Raw genomic sequence first — 26,470 nt, forward strand, 5'->3', positions numbered from 1 at the left:
ATGTAGATCTGTTTTTTCTTCTTTAAGTTTAGTTAGCCAGCATAATAATAATTACATCATTACTTTCAGATGTAGAGTCAGTTATTCCTCAGTTATATATAACACCCAATGTTCATCACATCACATGCTCTCCTTAATGCCCATCACATAGGTATCCTATTCCCCCACCCTCCTCCTCTCCAGCAACCCTCAGTTTGCTTCCTAGAGTTAAGAGCCTCTCATGATTTGTCTCCCTCTGATTTCTTCTTTCAGTTTTTCTGGGATCACACTTCACAGCACTCACCATAGCACATATCCCCCCCCCCAATGTCCTTAACCCCACCTCCCCCAACCCCACCCCTCTCCCCAGCAACCCTCAGTTTGTTTTGTGAGATTAAGAGTCACTTATGGTTTGTCTCCCTCCCAATCCCATCTCATTTCATTTATTCTTCTTGTATCCCCTAACCCCCCATGTTGCATCTCCACGTCCTCATATCAGGGAGATCATATGATAGTTGTCTTTCTCAATTGACTTATTTCACTAAGCATGATACCCTCTAGTTCCATCCACGTCGTCACAAGTGGCAAGATTTCATTTCTTTTGATGGCTGCATAGTATTCCATTGCGTATATATACCACATCTTTATCCATTCATCTGTTGATGGACATCTAGGTTCTTCCATAGTTTGACTATCGTAGACATTGCTGCCATAAACATTCTGGTGCACGTGCCCTTTTGGATCACTACGTTTGTATCCTTAGGGTATATACCCAGTAGTGCAGTTGCTGGGTCATAGGGTAGTTCTATTTTCAACATTTTGAGGAACCTCCATGCTGTTTTCCAGAGTGGTTGCACCAGCTTGCATTCCCACCAACAGTGTAGGAGGGTTCCCCTTTCTCTGCATCCTCTCCAGCATCTGTCCCTTCCTGCCTTGTTAATTTTAGCCATTCTGACTGGTGTGAGGTGGTATCTCATTGTGGTTTTGATTTGTATTTCCCTGATGCCGAGTGACGTGGAGCACTTTTTCATGTGTCTGTTGGCCATCTGGATGTCTTCTTTGCAGAAATGTCTGTTCATGTCCTCTGCCCATTTCTTGATTGGATTGTTTGTTCTTTGGGTGTTGAGTTTGTTAAGTTCCTTATAGATTTTGGACACTATCCCTTTATCTGATATGTCATTTGCAAATGTCTTCTCCCATTCTGTCAGTTGTCTTTTGGTTTTGTTAACTGTTTCCTTTGCTGTGCAAAAGCTTTTGATCTTGATGAAATCCCAAGAGTTCATTTTTGCCCTTGCTTCCTTTGCCTTTGCTGAGGTCAAAGAGGTTGCTGCCTGTGTTCTCCTCAAGGATTTTGATGGATTCCTTTCTCACATTGAGGTCCTTCATCCATTTTGAGTCTATTTTCGTGTGTGGTGTAAGGAAGTGGTCCGATTTCATTTTTCTGCATGTGGCTGTCCAATTTTCCCAGCACCATTTATTGAAGAGGCTGTCTTTTTTCCATTGGACATTCTTTCCTGCTTTGTCGAAGATTAGCTGGCCATAGAGTTGAGGGTCTATTTCTGGGCTCTCTATTCTGTTCCATTGATCTATGTGTCTGTTCTTGTGCCAGTACCATGCTGTCTTGATGATGACAGCTTTGTAATAGAGCTTGAAGTCTGGAATTGTGATGCCACCAACTTTGCCTTTCTTTTTCAATATTCCTTTGGCTATTCGAGGTCTTTTCTGGTTCCATATAAATTTTAGGATTATTTGTTCCATTTCTTTGAAAAAAATGGATGGTATTTTGATAGGGATTGCATTAAATGTGTAGATTGCTTTAGGTAGCATGGACATTTTCACAATATTTATTCTTCCAATCCAGGAGCATGGAACATTTTTCCATTTCTTTGTGTCTTCCTCAATTTCTTTCATGAGTACTTTATAGTTTTCTCTATATAGATTCTTAGCCTCTTTGGTTAGGTTTATTCCTAGGTATCTTACGGTTTTGGGTGCAATTGTAAATGGGATTGGCTCCTTAATTTCTCTTTCTTCTGTCTTGTTGGTGTAGAGAAATGCAAGTGATTACTGTGCATTGATTTTATATCCTGACACTTTACAGAATTCCTGTACGAGTTCTAGCAGTTTTGGAGTGGAGTCTTTTGGGTTTTCCACATATAGTATCATATCATCTACGAAGAGTGATAGTTTGACTTCTTCTTTGCCAATTTGGATGCCTTTAATTTCTTTTTGTTGTCTGATTTCTGAGGCTAGGACTTCTAGTACTATGTTGAATAGCAGTGGTGATAACGGACTGGGATCTGTTTTTAATCTAGAAGCATATATGCCTTCAGTTTTGAGAAGACTGACACATAGTCATAATGAGAACACTATGACACATAAATTAATAGATCTCAAAGATCTGTAGATTGTTTTGGATTTTCTACATAACCTCTGCATAGTAGTTTTTATGTTTTCCTTCCTGATTCTTAAAATTTTCGAGGATGTCCAGTACAGTGATGAATAGAAAGGGAAATAGTGATGTGTTGGTTTTATTGTCAGTCTACATTTTGAAAGCTACTATTGTATCAAATTTAAGGAAATTCCTGTTGTTGGTTTGATATAGTTTTCTTCAAATGAATGAATGTTGAATTTTATCAAAAGTTCTTGCATGTGTTGAAATGAACTTGGAATTTTAAAAATTATTGTTGTTATTACTTTAATTTTCAAATGACATCTTGTATTTCTGAAATAATCCCAATTTGATCACAATAGGTTATTGTTTTCTTATGTCACCCTTTCTGGTTTGCTAACATTTTGTTTAGGATTTTTGCATTTGTGTTACTGCGAGAGATTGGCTTCTTAATTTTCCTTTCATCTTTTGGATGATAGCATCAGTGAATGAGCTCTGAAATGTTCTCTCCTTTTTCCTTTGTTATTTTGGATTATTTCTTTCATAAATGATTGTTAGAATACTCCAGCAAAGCCATATGGGTCTGGCATTTTCTTTGTGAAAAGATACTTAATTATGTGGTATTTTTCCTGGCTAGATGTATTTTTTTGAAGAATTTCTGTATTACACCTAAATTTGAAATGTATTGGAGTAGAATTTTTCAGAATAATAATGTTATTTTAAATCTATAGGGTCTAGTGGTAGTCTCTATTCCCAATATTGTACTTTTTAAAGAGGGATTGATTGATTCTAAAGATAGAGTAAGTGGGTGCATGCAAGCTGGGCTAGAGGCAGAGAAAGAGAGGGAGAAAGAGAATACACAAGCAGTCTCCCCAGCTGAGCAGGAAGCCAGATGTGGGGGCTTACAACCCTGAGATCATGACCTGAACTGGAACCAAGAGTTGGCCACTTACCCCAACTGAGGTGCCCACCCCACTCCAACCCCCCACCACTGCCAGTATTGTACTTTAAAAAGGTCATGATCAGTATTGTCAGAGGCTTACTGATTTTTATTCTTTTTAAAGAATTACCTTGTGACTTGCTGAACCTCTACATTTGCATTCATTATTTTGTTTATTTCACTCATCATTTCTTTCCTTGGGTTAACTTATTACTCTGCTTGTGATAAATATGGGAATTGTTTCCCAGTCATTTCATTTCATTTTATTTTAATTAATTTTTTAAAGATCTTAAGTAATTTCTGCACCCATCGTGGGGCTCAGACTCACAACCCTGAGATCAAGAGTCACAAGCCCTGCTAACTGAGCCAACCAGGCCCCCCTTTCAGTCTTCTTTTTAAAGTTATTTACGCTATGAATTATCCTCAAGTGTTACATGAACATGAGTGTAAGCAAGTTATGGACTGAATTGTGTGTCCCTCTTTTCCCTGTTCATAGGTTGAAGCCTTATCCCCTAATGTAACTATTTGGAGATAGGGCCTTTAGGGAGGTAATTAAGGTTAAATGACATCATAAGGGTGGGGCTCTGATTCAGTAGGACTGGTATCCTAAGTAGAGGAAGATGCACCAGAGCACTTTTTCTCTCTATATAAGTATAAAGTACATTCCTTATTTCTCAGTTATTTGGCAATTTCCTGGTTACTTCCCCCCCCCCCCATAATTCTTTGAAATTTGAAGTTTATGGCTCAGTTAGATGGTCATATTGGTAAAAATTCCATGTGTGCTTGGAAGGAGTGTCTGCCTTGGGTGATCTGTTAATGGCCTGCATTTGGGATGTACTATTACTATGTTTAAGTTAAGTTTGTTTAATTGTTATTTTAATTTGTCTTCATTTATTATGGTTATAGATTTGACTTTTTAAATTTATCAATATACTGTTGGTGAGTGTAAATTATTTTTAACCATTTAGGAAGGCAGTTTGTCACTGTTTATTTTTAATGTCCTTTGACACACTGATCTCATTTCTAAGAATTTTCGGAAACATAAAAGCCTAAATACAAGAATGGTTAGGGTAGTATAGTTTATAAGTGCAAAAACATAAGAAAAACAAATAGAGGACTGTTTAAACTTAAGTCAGTAGAGGACTGGTTAAATGGGGATATACCCAAAAACTTTAATGTTATACAGTGAAGTTAATATATTTATAGTGAAATGATAAAGGTATTCCAGGTATGGTAATGAAAATCAGACAAAAAGATAAGGTTTTATGTGTTTGTTTTTTTGTGTATAAAATTTCATGAAAGGAAATTTAACAATGGACACCCCTAGGGAGTTAGACAATGGACTTTTTACCATGTGTTTGAACTTTGTGTTTGCTTCAGTGAGCATGGGTTACTTATAATAAAGAGCCTATTAAAATAAATAATAGCAGAAAGTAATTGCCACTTCAGTGTAACAAACAAAATACTTAACTGTATAATGTAGAATGAATTCCTGTAAAACACCCCAGAAATCTTCTTGATCTTTGACATAGTTTTTTATTGTATCCTCTTTTGCTCTTTTCTTTGTTTCTCTTCCCCAAATTAAATATGAATCTTTGGTCTGAGGTGTCTGGAATTAACGATAGACATAGCATTGGTGTTAAGGTAAATTACTTTTCTTGGGATTGTTATACGGCCACAATTCTAATAAAAGATGTTTATTTCCTACAGATTCCTGACATTCAAAGCAACTGACTGTTAACACACTGCTGCTACATCAAATCAGCAATGAATTGGAATGCAAAACCAGAGAATGTCACCTTACCACCACAGTATCCTAAAAAGCAGTCATGTTTTTTGGAGCAGGCTTTAATAAATACACTTAACACAACATCTCAAAGTTCTTTAAACTATCCTGGAAGTAACCAAGAAGCATGTATTCTTGGTATTTCAAATCCAGTTTCACAGCCACTGCTAAATATCAGGAATTACACAACTCCTCAGCAAATCCCTTTTCCTGATATGCATAATGGGACACTTGTGGCCTCACAAACTTCAGTAGAACGAATCACATATGCAAATGTTAAAGGATCCAAACAACTAAATCACAATTTGCAAAAGTCTTCAGGAGTTACCCAAAATGTATGGTTGAACTCACCAATGAGAAATCCTATGCTTTCTCATGCAGGCGCAACTATGTCCCATCAGACTGGTTTTGGAACTAATACACCTAGTATACATGCACTACAGAATCAGTTTGTAACATCAGACTCCTATTCTGTGCAACTACAAATGATCCCTTCTAATTCTGCAAGAGTTCCTGTAACTTATCAAGGAGCCCCAGGACTTAACCCATCTTTATCAGAACGACAGGTTGATTGGGCACCACAGTATACATCCAGTGGACTGACGTATCCAGATTACAGACCACTTCCAAAGCAATACAGTTACTCATCACAAAGCTTTTTGCAAGATCCTACTTTTCAAAAACAAACCTCTGTGCCATCTACATCATTGCATATTAAAAATGTTCACCCTCCAGATTCTCCACAGACTTTACAGTCAAAGCAGACTGCAGCTATACAGTCCTATCAATATGCAGTTACTCAGACTGACAAAAGACCTCTGCCTCCTCCTTATGACTGTAGATACACAAGCCAGCCTTTGCAGAGTACTCAGCATGTTATTAAACAGGCTTCTGTGGACATTCCTCAGAGTCAGGAACTGCACTTACCTGAAATGAGGAAAGACTACTCTAGAAGCTTTCAGCAGCATTGGCAAAACCTTAATGAAAATGTCAGCACAGTTGGAAATTCCTGTAACTTGAAAGTAAATACCAATGTCACTCAGCCTTTTAATGAATCTGTTAGATCTTCTGTGGATGGTGTTCAGGCCCTTGCTCAAAATAATCAAGAGAGAAGAAGAGACTGTGATCTAACTTCAAATCAAGTACTGGACACAAGTGCCACAAAAGAAAAGTTAGTGAGGGATATTAAAACATTAGTAGAAATAAAAAAGAAGTTCTCAGAACTTGCAAGGAAAATTAAAATTAATAAAAATCTTCTGATGGCAGCAGGTTGTATTAAAACAACTGATACCTCTTATAATGAATTAGCTCCAACTTCTGAATTATCTCTGAAACAAACTGCCCAAATCCAGTCTGGACCACAGGTGACCCTGGTGACTAAAGAGGATCAACCACGAACCATAATAGAATCTGCAAAAGAAACAAATAGAACACACAACAGAATGAATTCCAACATTCAGGACCCAAACTGGGGAAATTGTAACCAAGTGAATTCTGTTTTACTGAATTCTGTCTGTTCAGAAAAGTTGCCTATGCCAGACCAGTTACATGATTTAAAAGTTAGGACTTCTTTAAAGGCATCAACTGTTGAGATTACCCAGGCAACATTAAGTAACACCCAGATTGCATCAGGAAATGTCAATGTTGAACTAAATGTGCCAACAAATTCTGAAACGACTAGTGTTCCTCAGTCTACATCCTTTGAGGAATATGTTTCAAAATACCCAAATAAAAATACGCTAATTCTCAGTCTGCTTACATGTAGAGATCAACCTCAGGAGAAATTACTAAAAAATGCTAGTGAAACTAGTGAAACTATTCAGGGTTCTAAGCCACATAGTTTTGAAATTAACCCAAATACCCAAATCACTGGTAACTGCCCAACTTTGAAAACCATGGAAACTCCAAGTACTTGTAATCTAAATGCAAGGGTTTTAGACAACTCCATTTTCCTCAAGCATAAATCCTCAACAAGTGGAATGCCTTCTGACAGTGACAATCACTTTTCTATGGAATTGTTAGCAACATGTCTTTCTCTGTGGAAAAAGCCTTCAGAACCTACAGAGGAAAAACAGTATAATGAGTCAAAAAACAGAACAGTAGTTGGAGTTTCAAAGCCTATGGAAACCTGTGATAAGAGTCCATTTTCGGTTATAGGAAATTCTCATAGTAAGAAGGTGAACACCTCACAAGAAACAACTTTGTCAACAGTAGTACAGAATTATGAGTCTTCCAGTGCAGCTGTTACAAAGGGAACAGAACTTCAGGTCGCTGTGGTGTCTCCCTTAATTCTTTCAGATGTCAAAACATTGTCTGCCAAAGGAATAACACCTGAAGCTGTAACTGAAACACTGTATCCAGTTATTAAGGAAGGCAGTGTTTGTAGCTTACAAAATCAGTTGGCAGAAAATGAAAATACAAGTGTTACTGCTGCTTTGAAAGCTAATCTTAATGAACCAGTAGCCGGTACCTCAACAGACACAAAGAAGTTCTCACCAATTCAGAAGGAAGAGCAAAGTGAGTCACCTAACTCAGAAGATACATCTAATAGCAATCAAGAGAAGTGTATCAAGTTAGAACCAGATACCCAATGTTCTGTGAGTGAACAGCAAGCCTCATACAAGTCAAGGAACACTGATATTGTTAGTGGTGATACGTTACATATTGATAATATTTGTTCTCTTGTTGAAGGTGATACATCTTACAATTCGCAAATAGCAAAGATATTTAACGTGCCTCCTTTGAAAAGGGTTGAGCCACAGAAATCTCTACCTAATCAAGTGATTACTAAAGAACAGCAAAAAGAACAAATAGACAGCCTCACTGAAAATAAAGACTTTGGTTTTCAGAATGATAATTTTTCACAGTTCACAGATGTTCAGGCAGAATCTCTGCAACCTCCAGAGTCATCATCGAAGTATGTTAAAGTGGATAGTGGAATTCTAGAGAGTAACATGGACCATATCACTAAAAAAGAAAGCACAGCTAATGATACGTGTTCATTGTCAGCTATTCAGCAGGATAGTTGTCTTCAGGAAGTTGACATGTCTGGCAGTTACACTGCCCAAGATCCTCTGGGAAGTGAAATTCTCAATGATAAAGCACCTGTCTTATACCTACATGATCAGCTGTCAGAACTCTTAAAAGAATTTCCCTATGGTATTGAAGCTGTGAACACACATGAGGGTTCTGTGACCCAGCAAATAACAAACCAAATATTGAAAGATCAAACTTGTGATAAAACTGGTTGCGACTCTAAGAACTCAACAGACCAAATACAAATTACAATATTAAACTCAGAGCAAATGAGAGAATTATTTCCTGAACATGATGATCAACTCTGTGAGGTAGACAAGTTGATGGAACATCAGAAAGAAGATCCTATAAAAAAAGGGAGCAGCCAATGTGACCCACAAGCAGACACAGATGGGAAGACTGGTGATACCGTAGTGGATTCAGAGAAAGACGATGTCGGTTGCTGTGCACTGGGGTGGCTGTCTATGGCTTATGAAGGAGTACCCCAGTGTCAGTGTAGTTCCATCAACAATTCAATTTCAAAAGAAGAAAAGGGGGAAAATCAGTGTTCTCCTTCAAAGATTAACAGTTGTGAACAAGAAGAAAGAACTTCTGATAGAAATGTACCTATTGGGTGTAATAGTTCTCTTAATAACAGCCCAGAAATTCCTTCGACTTCTCCAGATGCAAAAAAACATTTTTCTGAAATAGAGCGAGGCGAAAATAGAAATGATATGCCCCAAGAAAACCATCATAAATCAGTGAAGAAAGAACAGGAAGTATCAGGTCAGTTGTTACCTAAAGGTGATAAAAAACTAGATTCCATGCAAAGTCACAAAAGAAAAAGAAAACTACAGTTTCACGAGGTAACTTTTAATACCAGTAATAAAATGACAAAATTTTCTCAAGAGAGCCTGCAACAGAAGCTCATGGCGCAAAACTTACGTCCACTAAAACCAAAGGTAGGGTTTTTGACAAGTAAAAATAAAGATCTACATATGAAGAATGGTTCTTTGGTACAGTCACTATCCCCAGAGAAAATAAAATTGAAAGCAGGTGGCTTAAGACAAAAAGTTTTGGAAAAAAGGAAGTTAGATGATGGGAGCATACTTGATTCAAAGATAAAGAGGAAGAAATACGAACGGGAGCAGAATAAAAGTATGGGAGATGGTACCTTTAAATTATGTAATTTTTCCTCAATTACAAATGAAAGAGCTAGGGTTAAAGGAAAGGTAGTATCACATGTTAAGTCCTCAGTTTCTAAAGATAGTTCATCTAAAGTTAGTAGAGTTCTGACATCAAAGGAGTATTTGCAAAGGCAGAAGCACAAAGAAGCAGTGGGTAGCAATGCATCAAAGAAAAGCTATGTGAGAAACGTACCATGTGATTCTCAATACATGAAGTCCAGTAAACTTCCCATGCAGGTTGGGAGTTCTGGGAAATCAAATGAGAGACCTAACAGCAGTGTACAGACTTCTAAGGAATCCTTAAATATTTATTCAAGCCATGGTAAAAACCTCAAAATTCATTCTGAGGAATCTAAAACATACGTTTCAAGAAGTGTTAAGGGTATAGCTGGTGGAAAGCAACCTGATAAAATGTGGATTGATAAAACCAAGTTAGACCAAACTTCAGGCAACATAAACAGTGAAGTGGAGTTCAGTCAAATGACTCCCCAGTCGAAGGATCAAAGGAAACTGTATCTGAACAGAGTTGCATTTAAATGTACTGAGCATGAGAGCATTTGTCTCACAAAATTAGAGAGTTCACCCAGGAAGCTTAGTAAAGAGAAGAGACTGGAAAATAAACTTCAGAGCCTCTTACCTGTGAAAGATGCCACAGAAAAACGAAGCATGCTGGAATTTAAATTATGTCCAGATGGACTGATGAAGAATACAAATTCTGTTCATGACTGGAAGGATCTGCAGCCTTGTCCTAGGAAGGAGCAAGCGCCTGTGCAAGGTCTAGTATGATTTTCTTCATGGTGTCTGGAACATTGTCAGGCATTATAGGTGAACAAGTAGGTTAGCACTACTTAAGCCATGTGGGTAGCTAGCAAAGACTTAAATGAATTTGCTGTTGCTTGGTATTTGTTTTTGTAAATCAGTGGATCATTTGGGCAGTATTTATTTCCCCCTTACTGTAAATTGTCAATTTATATTTAGAGGTATATAAAATTGGAAGTTTGCCAAATACAAAGATTTCCTTTTGCATCTAGAAGCCTATATTATGATAAACGGTTTTTGTGCTTAGAAAAATGTTAAATACTATTTCAAGTATTTTGTTGATTGTCATTTGGGCTTGGAATTTCAAAGCCCTGTGAACTTGAAAATTTTGTCTGTCTAAATATGAGGAGATAATTGTTACGTATTAGTGAAAACTTCTCATACATAGGGAAATGGCTCAGCTTACTGTCATCTTTAAATTAGTTGGTGACTGTGTTACAACAAAAAAGTGCTACTGTGTAGTCTGCTCTTGAAATCTTGAAATGGGAGGACCGTGGAAGTAGTATTGTCCAGTATTAAGTTACCAAAGCCAGAACATTAAGCATGACTGTGAGCTGCTGAGTAATAGAATTTTCAGTGGAGTGTCAGGAAGGAAGGAGAAAATGGAGGACTAATTTTTTATGATGGTCAGGAAACATTTAGGGGTTGTGGATATTACATACAAACCTTGTGTTTAGAAATTCAGATGGGAGAACTAAATGATTTGAATGGCAATCTTAATTTCTCCCATGATGTTTAGTTCCTCCCATGAGGATGTTTAGATGGTATCTGTTGGGGCACATAAAATTACGATATAAATACAAGGTACCTTTTCTTGAAAGGAGGTAGGGATATATGATAAAAATCAATATAAAATTCAGTTTGTAAAGTATTGTAAATGATTTCACTTGGCTATGTAAGTAGATCTTTGGAAACTGAGGCACAGGTGTAACAACATTAGAAGTGGGTGGGGGGCAGTGGGAGTGACTTTTCTCTGTCTCATGAACCCTTAAGTACCTTGAGATTCGTTGATGTTCAGCCTAAGTGGGAGAAACATAATTCCATAGTGAAGATAAACTTTTAAAACAATTTCTTTTCCATTTATGTGATATTCAGGCACTTGAAATGGAAGAGAGCGTTTTTTTCAGGCTTCTTTTAGACTTGCATTATATGTGAATATATTACCTTTTAATCTCTATTTTATGCTTACATGATTTTCATTATAGTACTAAAAGAGAGATGAATAGCAATTTCTAGAGATCTGAAAATGAATATTTAGTTTCAGGAATAAAAAGTACAAAAGAAGACTGGTTAAAAGGTGTAACTGAGGAGAAAAGGATGCCAGAAGCCAGCCAAGAAATAGGTAAAACCATCATCTATTTAAACTTTTGTTTATTGGGCACTTGGTTATGTAGAAGCTAGATTGTAGTTATGAAACTTGTGAAATTTTGTTTTTCATCCATATTTTTAGTGATTAAATATTTGTGTGAGTAGTAGGAAGATATTTTCCTTTCCTTTTTTTTTTTTTTTAGATTTTATTTATTTGACAGAGACACAGCAAGAGAGGGAACACAAGCAGGAGGAGTGAAAGAGGGAGAAGCAGGCCTCCTGCTGAGCAGGGAACCCGATATGGGGCTTGATCCCAAGACCTTGAGATCATAACCTGAGGCGAAGGCAGATGCTTAACAACTGAGCTACCCAGGCGCCGATTCGATATTTTCTGTCCTACTGTAGAGAGGGAAACGGTTCCTCTTTAAAAGAAGATGTTTCTTATCATGAGTTAAGGTCTTGGCATACTTTTTTCCTGTAGGACTAGATAGTAAATACTAGGTTTTGCAGAACATAAGGTCTCCTAAATACTCGTCTCTGACACTAGTGAGAAAATAACACTAGAATAACAAGTGAATGAGTATGGGCTGTGTTTCAACGATATTGGGCTAGAGGCTGGGCTTGGCCTACAAGGCCATGTCCTTGTTTGCCAGCCCGGGTTGGGTGATTTACAAGTTAATCCATTTAATTCTCAAATCCAGGTAGACAGGGGTGTCCCCATTTTATCAATGGGAGGTTAGATCATTTAACTGAAATTCCATGACTAGTAAGTGAGTAGGCACTTGAAATTGGTCCCTTTTCAAAGTTAATTAAGTGTGGAATCTGAATTATTTTGATGATAAGACTGAGCCTCCTAGTTAAAATTTATTTCTTTACAGGGAAGGGGATTTGGGCTGAGGGCCAACCAGAAAAACCAGAGCTTTCAGTATCTGATTTAATTAGTGAAATGAATGTGCTTGGTTTTTAGGGTTTTGCACTGAGAATTAGGAGCTAGGGTTCAGGAGTTTTAGCTTTGTTTTGGTTAATTGAATATGCAAAGACAAGGGTTTAGAATTCCATGAAGATGGAGAGAAGCAGATTTTCACCATAAGCAACAATTAAGAAGCACATTTTTTTTTCTCTCATCTTAATTTTTTTTTATAATTCTTTAAAAATTTTTTATAAACATTATTAGCCCCAGGGGTACAGATCTGTGAATCTCCAGGTTTACAGATTTCACAGCGCTCACCATAACACATACCCTCCCCAATTTGTCTATAACCCCACCACCCTCTCCCTACCCCCCCTCCTCTCAGAAGAAGCACATTTCTTAAAAGAGAGGAAGTGTGACAAAATTGAGAAGAGAGCTTAAATACAATTTTTAGAAATTGAGTCTATACATTAAAGGTGCATATAGGAAAACAATGAGTAGAATTGAAGACTCAAAGAAGGAAGAAATGCACACTTAATGAGAACAAGAAAACAGCTGAAAAGGGAGAAAATGAATTTTAAGAGTCCTGAGAGTAGAAAACACTTCCAGAGTTGGAACACAGGAATTTAAAAACGAGGAAGATGAAAATGGGCATGGAGATTGGGCAAGAAAGGTCCTTGGAAATAAGAAAGACATTACCTCGTAGATTAAGTGAGAGACATGATTGGAATCTGAATCTGAAAACAGAGATGCCTGCACAGATTGACTAGAAAATATATCCACAAATAGGATGAGCAGTAAACTGAAGTAGAATAAACAGCAATACCCAGAGTCATGATGAAAAAAAAAATAGAGACTGGGGGACAAGCTCAAGGAGATCTGAAATAGGGTAGAGAAAAGCCAACGTACAAGGCACAGCTCTGTCAAAAGTGTAAGATCAAATCACCAGGTTGTACCTGAAACTAATATAATACTGTATGTCAATTTAATTTCAATTAAAAAGTAAAGGCAAATAAAATGCACCTGTAATTCAAAAAAGCTGGTTCAGATTCAGGGAAAGTGTGAAAGAACAAATACCAAGATGAAGATATGGACACTGAACCAATGTGAAGAAAGATAAAACAAATGTCATGAACTCCCAAATAGATGCAAAGAAACTTTAGATAATTGTACATCTAAATTTGGTAGCAAAGATTGGAGTGTAGATGGAGCAAGTTGTGAAACTATCAAGTCAGGATAAGGTTCAGAGAAGAGGCGCTGACAGAAACCACTGGAAATGATTTAGGGACCCATCTTGGGTATCAGTATTACTGACATAAAAGAAAGCTATTGAGGACATATAAGAATTTGAATCATGTAAAGAACCAAAAGGACTAGAGCAACAGAAAAAGGTAAAATGGTACTATATTCTAGAAAAGATTGGGCTTTCTAGAGTAGGAATGGACTTTTTAGAGAAGGAATGAAAACCATGGGAATTCTGAATAGGGGGAATGGATACTGAGAAATAGAGGCACATCTAGAAATTAAAGAATTAGGAAAAACTGAACCCATCAAAAAGTTAATGAAGCTAATGCAATGCTGAGATGGTCTAACAGAAAAATGACAGACATGACAGACTTGTGTAGCAAGGCCAAAATATTAAAACTGTCTTTTCCATTCACTGGTTGAAACTGACTAGGGTTTATGCTTTTTATGTTGTTAGTTTAGATAGTTGTTAAAAAGGTCACACTTAAATATTGTGCAAATGATAGTAGAACAGAATAGCCTTGGGCTTGTGAAGATGGGATGAGAGTAGAAAATAGTCCCCACAAGAGAGGCGAGATACCCTTTGTGCATAATTTATCATTCTGTAGGTAAAAAGCCATAGTTTTTGTTTGTTTGGGGTTTGTTTGGGCAGCAAAGTATATTGAATGATAGTACAGAGCTCCTGCCGAGAGAGGGGACCAGAGAAGGTTGCCCAAAAACCCAGTTTATCAAACTCTCTTTGTTAATGATATTTTATCCCAAATAGGAATGCAGGTTTTCCCTCTTCATTTTAATTATATATTGGTCACTAATACTGAGTAATAAATAAAATTTCTGTTTTCTTAGATAATGTTTTGGCTAATTCGAGACTCTCCAAGAGAAGCTTCAGTGCAGATGGATTTGAGACACTACAAAATCCAGTAAAAGATTCAAAAGCAATGTTTCAAACCTACAAAAAGATGTATATGGAGAAGAGAAGCAGAAGCCTTGGTAGCAGTCCTTTAAAATAATTTTGAGGGTAATTTTTTTGATGGTTCTTTAATTGGCACCAGAAAATTCGTGCCATTTTCTGTTCAGGGTATTTTGCTGGAAATGCTCAGAATTACCCATGATAAAATCTCTCAAGAGAGTTTGGTTACCACTTAAGTTACGTATATCATTGAAATTACTTAATTAAAACGGCTTGAGGACCTTACCTCTGGGTACCAGGCATAAGAAATAGATGCAGTTTTCAGGGAAACTGCAAGGTATTGAATTTTGACATTATTGAACAAAGTTTACCATTGTTTTATTTTGAAATGCTAACTATCCATCCTGAGGGAGGGCTGTTCTCAGTTAAGTACTTGTTTATTTTAGCTGGGACTGTAAATATGTTTTTATTTCTAAAGCTTATTAGCAATACTTAATTTTTTAAAAATGCTCACTGTGAATGTCAGAGTATATTCTTAAGTGTTTTATACCTAATTGTAAACTTTGTCAGAAGTCTTGTTTTGTACTTGTTAAGCTGGACATAATTTTTGGATAATGTTTAAACATTACTTTTCATACTTGAAATAAACATTTATTTTTAAAATATATATGTATGAAATTATAATGGTTTGTGTTTGATTTTCCTCCCTCACAACAGGACACATCTTAGAAGGGTGTTTTAAAAAGGAGACATTTTAGTTAAGCTGTCAGGAGTAAATATTTTCAGGTTACATTCAGAAGAAGAGCAAACATTTTTCTAGGGTCAGGAAATGGCAAGAAAGCATGGAAAGCAAAATGTTTCTGGGTTTCACCTTATGGGTACTAGAAAAGTGTTGATTATTTTCATAAAATCTCAGTGCTATATGTACAGTACATATTAATTTAAAAAATACATTTCTGGGACTAGGGAGAAATGGGGAGTTCAGTGAGAGTATAGTTTCAGTTTTGCTATTGTATGGATATTTTTAACACTATTGACCTGTACATTTAAAAATCCTTAAGATAGGGGCGCCTGGGTGGCTCAGTGGGTTAAAGCCTCTGCCTTCGGCTCAGGTCATGGTCCCAGGGTCCTGGGATCGAGCCCCACATTGGGCTCTCTGCTCAGCGGGGAGCCTGCTTCCTCCTCTCTCTCTGACTGCCTCTCTACCTACTTGTGATCTCTGTCAAATAAATAAAATACTAAAAAAAAAAATCCTTAAGATAGTAACTTTTATGTGCATTTTATTACAAGTCTAAGAACTGTATTCTGAAGACTTCAGAAGACTGGGTGTCTCATAAAATAATAAGCATCTGTGCTCATCTTACCTATTTGATGGTTTCCTGTCAATAAAAGATTCAGTTAGAAAAGCAGTGGTTGGGAAAACTGCTGGCACAATAGCACCAGTCAAGGCAATGGCTTCAAACTTACTGTCATTATATTCAGCATTGTTTTCTTTACTGCTGGAAATTCGCAGGATATTTTTTTTTTTTGGAAGTCTTAATGTCTTTGATAAAATTTAAGTTGTTAATATTATTAAGTCTCAACCCTTGAGTATACATCTTTTAAATATCCTAAGTGATGAAAACTGCATTTCAGAAGAATTTGAAGAGACGTACAAGCTATGATGGTACACTGGCCATTGAGGAAAAAATGTAATTTTTAGGCTTGTAAATTGAACTGGTCCAGTGGGACATTATTTTTACTTGAAGAAATCATTGACATTTTTCTCAACTATGTCATCCTGACATTTCAAGGAAAATAAAAATACTTGCTGTCAAATGATAAAACTTGAGCCTCCCTAAAGAGCTTCCCAAAATAGAAAAACGTGTCTGAGACCAGGTTTGATAGCATCCTACTACTAGATCTCTGATGAGTTCCACGGAAATATTAATGAATGTAATTAAAATACTTTAAGCTCCACATGGAACATGAGGCTTAAACTCACAACCCTGAAATCAAGTCTTATGCTCTACCAACAGCCAGTCAGGTGCCCCTGAATGTAATTATTTTTGATGTATGCTAAAGTGTCAATATTTGGATGATCTGCATAACTTAGTGTGAACCAGTATTTTCTGACGACCAATGCAAGTTGAGAGATCTACTCAGAATGCCAGGTAAACCAATGGATTTTAATAGAAGAATGCAAAAAGATAACTGTCATCAAGCTTACATGTTGCAACTAACCTTTTAGGAATCAACTGTCAACTTTTGGTGCAGTATTGAAGAAAATACGTGATCTGGTAAAGATACGAAACACTTATCCTCATAAAAAGCCATTTATATGTGTGAGTTGAGATTTTCTTGATATATTCAAACCAAAGCATAGGTCAACAACAGGCTGAATGCAAAAGTAGATAAGAGATTGAACTGAGTTCTATGAAGTCAGACCTTAAAAGAGATTTGCAAAAATGAAAAAAATGCTGGACTTCTCATGGATTTTTTTGGTTTTGATACATATTTTTCATTAAAATGCTATTTAATAACTATGCAATGGGTTTACTTTTAAATGAAAACACTTAAGATGTTTGAATTTAATGGAACAAATATTGATAAATATCTCCATTCCACAATTTAAAGATCGTTGTGAAAAGAGTGGTTACAGTGGTGATTGGGGAGCAAGCACAATTAGATGAATATATTCAGTCTTGCATCATTGCTGAAAAGTCAACATTAACTTTCAAGTGCTTTTCTTAAATAGTATAAAGCATTTAGAGTTACATATAAGTAGTTAACAGTGTTGAATTGGCTGCTGTCATTATTCTTTAATTGTTAATGTTTTCATGTTAGGTGTGGCTTTTACAAGTTCAGGCTAGAACCTTATAGGTACCGATGAATATTATTTTATGATACTGAATTTCAAAGAGTAATTTCAGGACAAGATTGAGAGAAGCCTGCATAGACTATGAAAATTTAAAAAAAAATTTAAAAATAGGGAAAACTGACTGGCCAACCAACTCTGATCTTAGCTCAGGTCTTGATGTCAGTGTTGTGATTTCAAGCCCCACTTTGGGCTTCATGCTGAGCATGGAGTCTTCTTAAATAATAATAAAGTAGTAAAAAAAAAAAAATCAGTCTTGGGGCACCTGGGTGGCTAGGTGGGTTAAATAAAGCCTCTGCCTTCAACTCAGGTCATGATCCCAGAGTCTCGGCTTTCTGCTCAGCAGGGAGGCTGCTTCCTCCTCTCTGCTTGCCTCTGCCTACTTGTGATCTCTGTCAAATAAATAAAATCTTTTTTAAAAAAATCAGTCTTTTAGGTGTTTGAGGTTCAGGGCAGTATTATGTAAAATATTCCTTTATGCATGATACAATGAAAGACAAACACCCTCAATGAAATAAAGATCAATGAATTTCCTTCAGGAAGAAGGGAATTAAAAATAGAAGTGAGATGCAAGGATGAAAATCAAATCAGTGGACATTCATCTAAAGAATGATCAGGGAAATAACACATCAATTAAACCAATTTTAAAGGAAAAATGCAGTGGAAAATCCAACTAAATGGTAACGCGGACTAGCATGTTACATGTATCTTATTTCCTGGAGACGGAGATAAATTTGCAAATAGTAAGTACCTATATTGTATGAAGCTTTGTGGCAACTATGGTACTATTATAGAAGCTGCAAACACAAGTAAAACAAGTTATTTCCTTAGGAATCTCCAATCTAGAAAAGGAGAAGATGCAAGTTTGCAAATACCAGTGAGTACTCATATGAGGCATAATGTTTGGGGAGATGAAATGAGAGATAAAAAACAATTACTATAGAAGTTTTCTTACTGATTTTGGGATGCCTTTTATTACCTTACCTTAATCCAGGTTAATGCCTTCTCTTGCCCATCTATTATCTAGATGAAAGTGGCCAAAACCAACTACTGTCTTTATCAACTAATTTTCATTGAATTTCTCTTCAAGAGAAGGGTCCAGAGAAAGAAGCATAAGTAATGTGTTATTATAATAGAACCATAAATAATATTGATTTGCTGTTACTATTTCCATGTTTAAAGGAACGCAGTCAAGGTTCATTTTCTTCCAACTCTAGTATTTAAAAATAGGACTCGGAAAAGTTTTTGAAACTTACTATGTTAAGTTTAGGCTGCAGAGCAGAGATTATGGAATATGAATCAGGATTGCAGTGATACTGTATACTTAAATGAAGACTGTCACATCAAAACGGCCATCAGGCCATCAGAACTCAAGCCTCTTAAATACTGAAGAAAGCTTGAGACTGATGATCAGATTATTATGCTTCAAGATTAGGAAGGTGCCTTGAGAAGGGTGTGAATACACCTTTAAGAAAGCATTGCAAGGGAAGATTAAGAATGATCAAGTTGATAGCATTTTGATAGTTATAGAATCTGCGTAAACATGCCGTAAATACAGGTAACCAGAAAGTAAACAAGGCTTACTGTCCAATATGGTAGCTGTTAGCCTTATGTATATGTATTAAGCACTAGTATATAAAATGTACTAGACAGTTTGGATCTATATTCTAGAGGAAGAGCCAATGGAACTTGTTGCTGGATTGGATAAGGGAGAACAAGAAGGGGGAATCTTGTTTCTGGATTGTGCCACTGAGTATGTAGAGAGGCCTGCCTTGCCTGTGTGAGTAGGGAGTTGGAAGTCTTTAGGCTGAGCAGGAATAGATTTCTTTAAGCACATGGCCAGTTTCCATGGAGCTTTTACCTGAAGGCCAGCCTTCAAGGCAACAGTCTTGAAATATTAATACACACCATTTAGTGGCTGAGTCAACTCAGCATATCTTCTAGGGAGGAATGGAGTCATTCTCAGGGCACCATTTTCCCAAACATCATTACTTTCACATTTCTGATATTTCAAGGTAAATTATTGGAGATTTTTTGTTACTGATTGAATTTATTTGCTGGTTATGGGTCTATTCAGACTTTCTAGTTCTTCCTGTTTCAGTTTTGATAGTTTATATGTTTCTAGGAATGATCCATTTCTTCCAGTTTGCCTAATTTGTTGGCATACAATTACTCATAATATTCTCTTAAAATTGTTTGTATTTCTGTGGAGTTGGTTGTGATCTTTCCTCTTTCATTCGTGATTTTACTTATTTGGATCCTTTTTTCTTTTTGATAAGCCTGGCTAGGGTTTTTTTGTTTTGTTTTGTTTTGTTTTTTTAATTAATTAATTTATTTTTTCAGCATAACAGTATTCATTGTTTTTTGCACAACACCCAGTGCTCCATGCAATACGTGCCCTCCCTACTACCCACCACCTGGTTCCCCCAACCTCCCACCCCCTCCCCTTCAAAACCCTCAGGTTGTTTTTCAAAGTCCATAGTCTCTCATGGTTCGTCTCCCCTTCCAATTTCCCTCAACTTCCCTCTCCTCTCCATCTCCCAATGTCCTCCATGTCATTTGTCATGCTCCACAAATAAGTGAAACCATATGATATATGACTCTCTCTGCTTGACTTATTTCACTCAGCATAATCACTTCCAGTCCCGTCCATGTTGCTACAAAAGTTGGGTATTCATCCTTTCTTTTTTTTTTTTATAAACATATAATGTATTTTTATCCCCAGGGGTACAGGTCTGTGAATCATCAGTTTTACACACTTCACAGCACTCACGATAGCACATACCCTCCCCAATGTCCATAACCCCCTCCCTCTCTCCCAACCCCACCTCCCCCCAGCAACCCCCAGTTTGCTTTGTGAGATTGAGTCATTTATGGTTTGTCAGTCTGGCTAGGGTTTTATAGATTTTGTTAATTCTTTCAAAGAACCAGCTCCTAATTTCATTGATGTGTTCTGTTTTATTTAATTTCTATATCATCTAATCTCCTGCTGGATTTAGGCTTTATTTGCTGTTCTTTTTCCAGCTGGGATGTAAGATTAGGTTGTTTGAGACTTTTCTTCCTTCTCAAGGAAAGCCTGTATTGCTATATACTTCCCTTTTAGGAACTCCTTTGCTGCATCCCAAAGTTTTGGACTATTGTGTTTTCATTTTCATTTGCTTCCATGTATATTTTACTTCTTTAATTTCCTGGTTAGCCCATTTATTCTTTTTTTTTTTTTTTTTTAATATTTTTTATTTATTTATTTGACAGAGAGAGAGATCACAAGTAAATAGGCAGGCAGAGAGCGAGAGAGGGAAGCAGGCTCCCTGCTGAGCAGAGAGCCCGATGCGGGGCTGGATCCCAGGATCCTGAGATCATGACCTGAGCCGAAGGCAGCGGCTTAACCCACTGAGCCACCCAGGCGCCCCAGCCCATTTATTCTTTAACCTCCATGTACTTGTGGTCTCCCCAAATTCTTTCTTGTGGTTCAAGTTTCATAGCATTGTGGTCTGAAACTATGTATGGTATGATTTCAATCTTTTTGTACTGTTGAGGCCTCTTTTGTAACCCAGTATATGATCTGTTCTGGAGAATGTCCCATGTGTACTTGAAAAGAATGTGTATTCTGCTGCTTTAGGATAAAGTGGTCTGAATATACCTGGTAGGTCCATCTGGTGCAGTGTGTCATTCCAAGCCCTTGTTTCCTGGTTGATCTTCTGAGATGCTCACAGTTCTGTGAGTGGGGTGTTAAAGTCCCCTACTATTACTATTACTGTATTATTTTCAGTGAGTTTCTCTAAGTTTGTTATTAATTGATTTATATATTTGGCTGCTCCCAAGTTAGGGGCATAAATGTATACAGTTGTTAGATCTTCTTCTTGGATAGACTCCTATATTATAATATAGTGTCTTTCTTCATCTCTTATTACAGTCTTTGTTGGTAATCTGGTTTGATATAAGGATGGCTACTCCAGCTTTCTTTTAATGTCCATTAGCATGATAAATTGTTCTCCACCCCCTACTTTCTATCTGGAGATGTTTGGGGGTCTAAAATGAGTCTCTTGTAAGCAGCATATAGAGAAGTCTTGTTTTTTATCCAGTCATACCCTGTGTCTTTTGATTGGAGCATTTAGTCCATTTACTTTCAGAGTAAATATTGAAAGATGAATTTAGTGTCATAGTATGATCTGTAAAGTCACTGTTCCTGTAGATTGTCTCTTTCTTTCTAGTCTTTGTTAATTTTAGTCTCTCTTTCCTGCTCAATACATCCCCTTTAATATTCCTTGCAGAGCTAGTTTAGAGTCCATGAATTCCTTCAGTTTTTGTTTGTGTTGGAAGCTCTTTAACTCTCTTTCTATTCTGAATGACAGCCTTGCTGGATAAAGTATTCTTGGCTGCATATTTTTCCCATTTAGCACATTGAATATTTCTTTCCACTCCTTTCTGGCCTGCCAAGTTTCAGTGGACAGGTCTGGTGCTAGCTTCATGTGTCTACCCTTGTAGATTAAGGACCTTTTGTCTGTATTTGCTTTTAGAATTCTCTATCTTTGTATTTTGCATGTTTCTCTATGATATGTCATGGTATTACCTATTTTTGTTGATTTCGATGGGAGTTCTATGTGCCTCTTGGACTTGAATGTTTGTTTCCTTCCCCAGATTAGGGAATTTTAAGCTATAATTTGTTCAAATAAACCATCTTTGCCTTTTTCCTGCTCTTCTTCTTCTGGGACTCCTATGATATGGAGATTATTTAATTATTTTGCTTTATGGAATCACTGAGTTCCCTAAGTCTACCTTTGTGTTCTAATAGTTTTCTTTCCCTCTTCTTTTAAGTTTCATTATTTTCCATAATTTTACCTATTCTCTCCTCTGCTTCTTCAGTCCTTGTGATTATATCCAGTTGGTTTTGCACCCCAGTTACAGCAGTTTTTTTCACCCTGACTAGTTTTTAGGTCCTTTATCTCTGCAAGGGTTTTTTTTTGTTTTTTTTTTTTTGTTTTTTTTTTTTTTTGGTGTCTTCTATACTTTACTCAAGTCCAGCTTGTGGTCTTATGATTACTAAAATTATTGTTCTAAATTCTTGTTCAGATATATTGCCTATATCTGTTTTGAGCTTGTGCATGACTGTGATTTCTTCCTGACCTTTCTATTGGGGAGAATTCCTCCATCTTGTCATTTTGGTTAAGTTCCTGTCTTTTGCATGTTATGAAAGCTTGTTATGTTTCCTGCACCTGATGGTAATGCTGCATTAAAAAGGGGTCATACACTGTCCAGGGCCTGGCACTTTAGGAAGTGTTTCTGGTGTATGCTGTGCACTGTGCTATTGTGTTTTGGCTGCTCTTTCCCACTGGTCAGGCCTCTGCAGAGTTCCTCTTTGCTTGCAATGAGGAGTATTTGGACCTTTAACTTTGTGTGCCTTGATTTGTTAAAATAATCCTGGGGGGCGGGGGGAGCACCTGGGGGCTCAATGGGGTAAAGCCTCTGCCTTTGGCTCAGGTCGTGATCCTAGGGTCCTGGGATCGAGCCCCACATCCAGCTCTCTGCTCGGTGGGGAGCCTGCTTCCCCATCTCTCTCTGCCTGCCTCTCTGCCTGTTTGTGATCTCTCTCTCTCTCTGTCAAATAAATAAATAAATAATCTTTTTAAAAAATAAAAATAAAGAAAATAAAATAATCCTGGGGGAGAAAAAAGAAAAGGAAAAAATAATACTGCTCCAAAAAAAAAAAGAGAGAGAGAAGGAAAAGGAACCAAAAAACCAAATAGACAATCAAAAAACTATAAGCCTGATTCCAAAGAAAAAGAAAGGAAAAAATAGAAGAAAAGAATCCAAAAAAATAGACAAGGAAATGAAAAAAAACTAACAGACCAAAAACTATAAGCCAGATTCCAAGGGGGGAAAAGAAAAAGAAAAATACAGCCTAGTCGTATTTCCACCAGAACCGAAGGTAACATTTCAAAGCACTCTATAGTCAGTAGACTTGGTGCATGCAGGGTGCTGCCTGTGCTGGTCTTCTGGGGGATAGGCCCGCTGTGCTGGGTCAAAGTAAGTCCTGCCCTAGTAAATATGCACCTGCCAGGCACAGGGGGATGGGGTTTGGTGTAAGTGGCTCCCGCCTTCACTGGGGGATGCTCTGTTGTTCTCTGAAGTCTGATCATGTTGGTGGTGAGGGTAAAATGGTGCCACCCCACTCTGTCACAACTCCAACTGTTTAGGAAGCCCTCACAGAAAATCAAGGGCCCTCAGTGCTCCTGGCACCCCAGCTCTCCTGCATTTTATCTTTAGCACACAGCTGGGGTTCAAAAAGTCTTAAAGGACGTGGCACCACACAGATCTACTCCTTCCTCTGGAATAGAGCCTCCCCATCATGCTGTGTCTAGTGTCCTTTGTCCCAGAAAAACTGTCCACACCTGTGCAGTACATGGAATCTATGCTGTAGCACTGTAAAAAGCAGTGACCAGGTTATCCACTGTATGCATATACCTCTGTCCCCTGCCAATTGAAGCCTTTTGCTGTTGCAGAGTTTTGTCCTTGAAGAGGCAATATGCCTACTTCCAAATGTCGTCCAGGAAGGGGGACATTCTTTCCCAGTCCAATCCAGGACATCCCAACATCACTTTGTGCATTCTCTGGCCTGTGCCCTCCTTCTCCCCCAGAGTGCGTGCCACAGGCTCCATTCAGGCAAAAGTTGTGCATTTCCAAAACCTCAGACCACACACTTTTTGCAAAACACTTGTGACCCCCACTTCCTATTCCTCACCAGTCCGTAGTCCAGAGAGGTTTTCTTCTTGTGTGAACCAACACTGTACTCTCTCAATCCTTCTTTCTTCCTCTCCCCACAGAAAGGACTCCCTCCCCTCTATGGCATAACAGTTTTTCTCTTGACCAATTCACGTCCACATACCTTACTCCTGTCATGCTGTCTCCCTCCAACTATGGAAATTCTTCTTACAATCCTCCAATGAATTTCCTGGGTATTCCAAGTGCTCTGAAGTCAATATAGCCGTGTTTTAGGGGTGAGAAAGCCCAGATGATTAAGTTTTTATATATTTTATATTTATATATTTTAGATATTAATCCTTTATCAGATATACCATTTGCAAGTATTATCTCCCATTCAATAGGTTGCATTTTAGTTTTGTTGATGGTTTGCTTTGCCATGCAAAAGTATTATATTTTGGTGTAGTTTCAGTCGTTTATTTTTGCTTTTGTTTAACTTGCCTGAAGAAACATATTGAGAAAAGTATTGCTAAGGCTGCTGTCAAAGAAATTACTGCCTGTGTTTTCTTCTAGAAGTTTTATGGTTTCAGATCTCTGTTCAGATCTTTAATCCATTTTGAGTTTATTTTTGTGTATGGTATAAGAAAGTGGTCCTGTTTCGTTCTTCTGTAAGCAGCTGTCCAGTCTCCCTAGCAGCATTTATTGAAGGGACTCTATTTTCCCTAATAACTCTTTTTTTTTTCTTTTTTAAGTAGACTCCATGCCCACCATGGAACCCAATATGAGGCTTGAAGTCATGATCCTGAGATTAAGACCTGAGCTGAGACCAAGAGTTGGATGCCTAACCAACTGAGCTCCCCAGGTACCCCCCCCAAGAGTAACTCTTTTATATAGCCTTTGGGTTAGTATACTCCAACATCCTATAGACCATTCTTTTATGAAAAAATTCTTGGATATGATTAAATGTAAAGCAGAGAGAGAGCACTGGTTCATTCACCTGTGTAGCTGTTGGCTAGTTAAGAAGATCACCGGCTCCTCCTACTTTGGAATAGAAGCACTTCATGTAGCAGCATTGTCCCATAGTTCTATATCTATGTGGTCTAACCATATAGCTGCTAGCTACCTGTGTCTCTTAAGAAACTGACTTTTTAATTTTATTTAACTTTAATTAATTTAAAGTTAAATAGCTACATGTGGCTATTTGACCACATGTTCCTTCTTGGGTAGTACAGTGTTAACAAGTGTATTTGTCTGTCACTAGGATCCCCATAGGTTTGTGTGAGTTATCAGTGGGACCCTGGTAGGGCCTGTCTAAGGCCTTATCTGAGATCCCTTGTGGGTTGACTCCGCACCTGGCTGTTCTCTGGCCTCCTGACATAATTCTTTCAACCTCTATGACATGGACATATAACAATGAATATACCTGCTCGTAGCTAGACATCTGCCTTTGAGCATTTTCCTTTCTTTTATGGAGTGAAATTTGTCATCTTGGTATCCTGTAGAACACTGGTCCATTTCTTTGATGATATTATGCTGATTGGACCTGACAGAAAAGAATAAGCGTTCTGTGAGATTTAATAAAACATGCACTGCAAAGAAAGAGGCACAGTGTTTGGAGAACCTCTGCGGGGCTTGTGGGCAGCATACACCATATATGGATATGCTGCCCTAAGTAATTTATAAAGAAATTCACATAACTCCAGATGTATAGTAGCCTCAAGCAAGAGAAGGCTCTACAGCATACACAGGCTGTGGTGCAAGCTGCCTTGCCCCTCAGGCCAGAAGGCCCCAGGGGGCCCAATGGTACAGGGAATTTCTATGCTGTATGAAGCCTCTCAAAAAACTGTTTTTTTGGGAGAATCCTAGCATCATGCCTGTTTTGCTGACAGGTATTCTCTATTGCAATCACTATGGGGCCTTATTCTTAGGACACAATTTAACTATGCAGCTGAACTGTCCATCATGATGGGGTGCTCTCTGATTCACAAAACTATATAATTGGGGGTGGGGAGTGCCCTGGGTGGCTCAGTCGGTAAAGCGTCTGCCCTCAGCTCAGGTCGTGATCCCAGAGTCCTGGGATTGAGCTCCACATCAGGCTCCTCACTCAGTGGGAAGTCTACTAGAGATTCTCTCTCTGTCCCCCACCCCTGTGCAGGTGTGCACACATGCTCTCTCTCAAATAAATATATCTTTAAAAACTATATACGTGTGTGTGTGTGTGTGTGTAATTGGATTGGTGCAGCAGCATTTCATTGTTAAATGAAAACAGTATATTCATTTTAATCCAAGCAGATCTTAAAGCATAATTAAAACCTATAGTCAAGTTGCCCCAGTGTTTTGTCATACCTGGGGCTTTCTACTTCTCTGCTTTTCTCTGTGCACACACATATGGCTGCATGAGGAGTGAACGAAAGGAAAGTAAGGTC

At 37.6% G+C, this 26,470-nt stretch overlaps 1 protein-coding gene across 4 annotated transcripts in view; it reads left to right on the forward strand.

Moving 5' to 3' along the window:
• Positions 1-25,084, forward strand: part of RESF1 (retroelement silencing factor 1) — a 41,066-nt gene extending 15,982 nt beyond the window's left edge. For 2 of the 4 annotated variants that reach the window (XM_046012143.1, XM_046012142.1), the window contains 3 exons: positions 5,019-10,071; positions 11,374-11,457; positions 14,425-15,155. In XM_046012143.1, the coding sequence (XP_045868099.1) occupies positions 5,076-10,071; positions 11,374-11,457; positions 14,425-14,588 (5,244 nt within the window). In that variant the 5' untranslated portion in view covers positions 5,019-5,075 and the 3' untranslated portion in view covers positions 14,589-15,155. Of the gene's footprint in view, positions 1-5,018; positions 10,960-11,373; positions 11,458-14,424; positions 15,156-24,799 lie in introns of those variants that run through there. The other 2 variants (XM_046012144.1, XM_046012145.1) reach the window with 2 other exon arrangements.
• The last annotated feature ends 1,386 nt before the right edge of the window (positions 25,085-26,470 follow it).

The sequence above is a fragment of the Meles meles genome, chromosome 7 (assembly GCF_922984935.1).
Source record: "Meles meles chromosome 7, mMelMel3.1 paternal haplotype, whole genome shotgun sequence".
NCBI lineage: Eukaryota > Metazoa > Chordata > Mammalia > Carnivora > Mustelidae > Meles > Meles meles.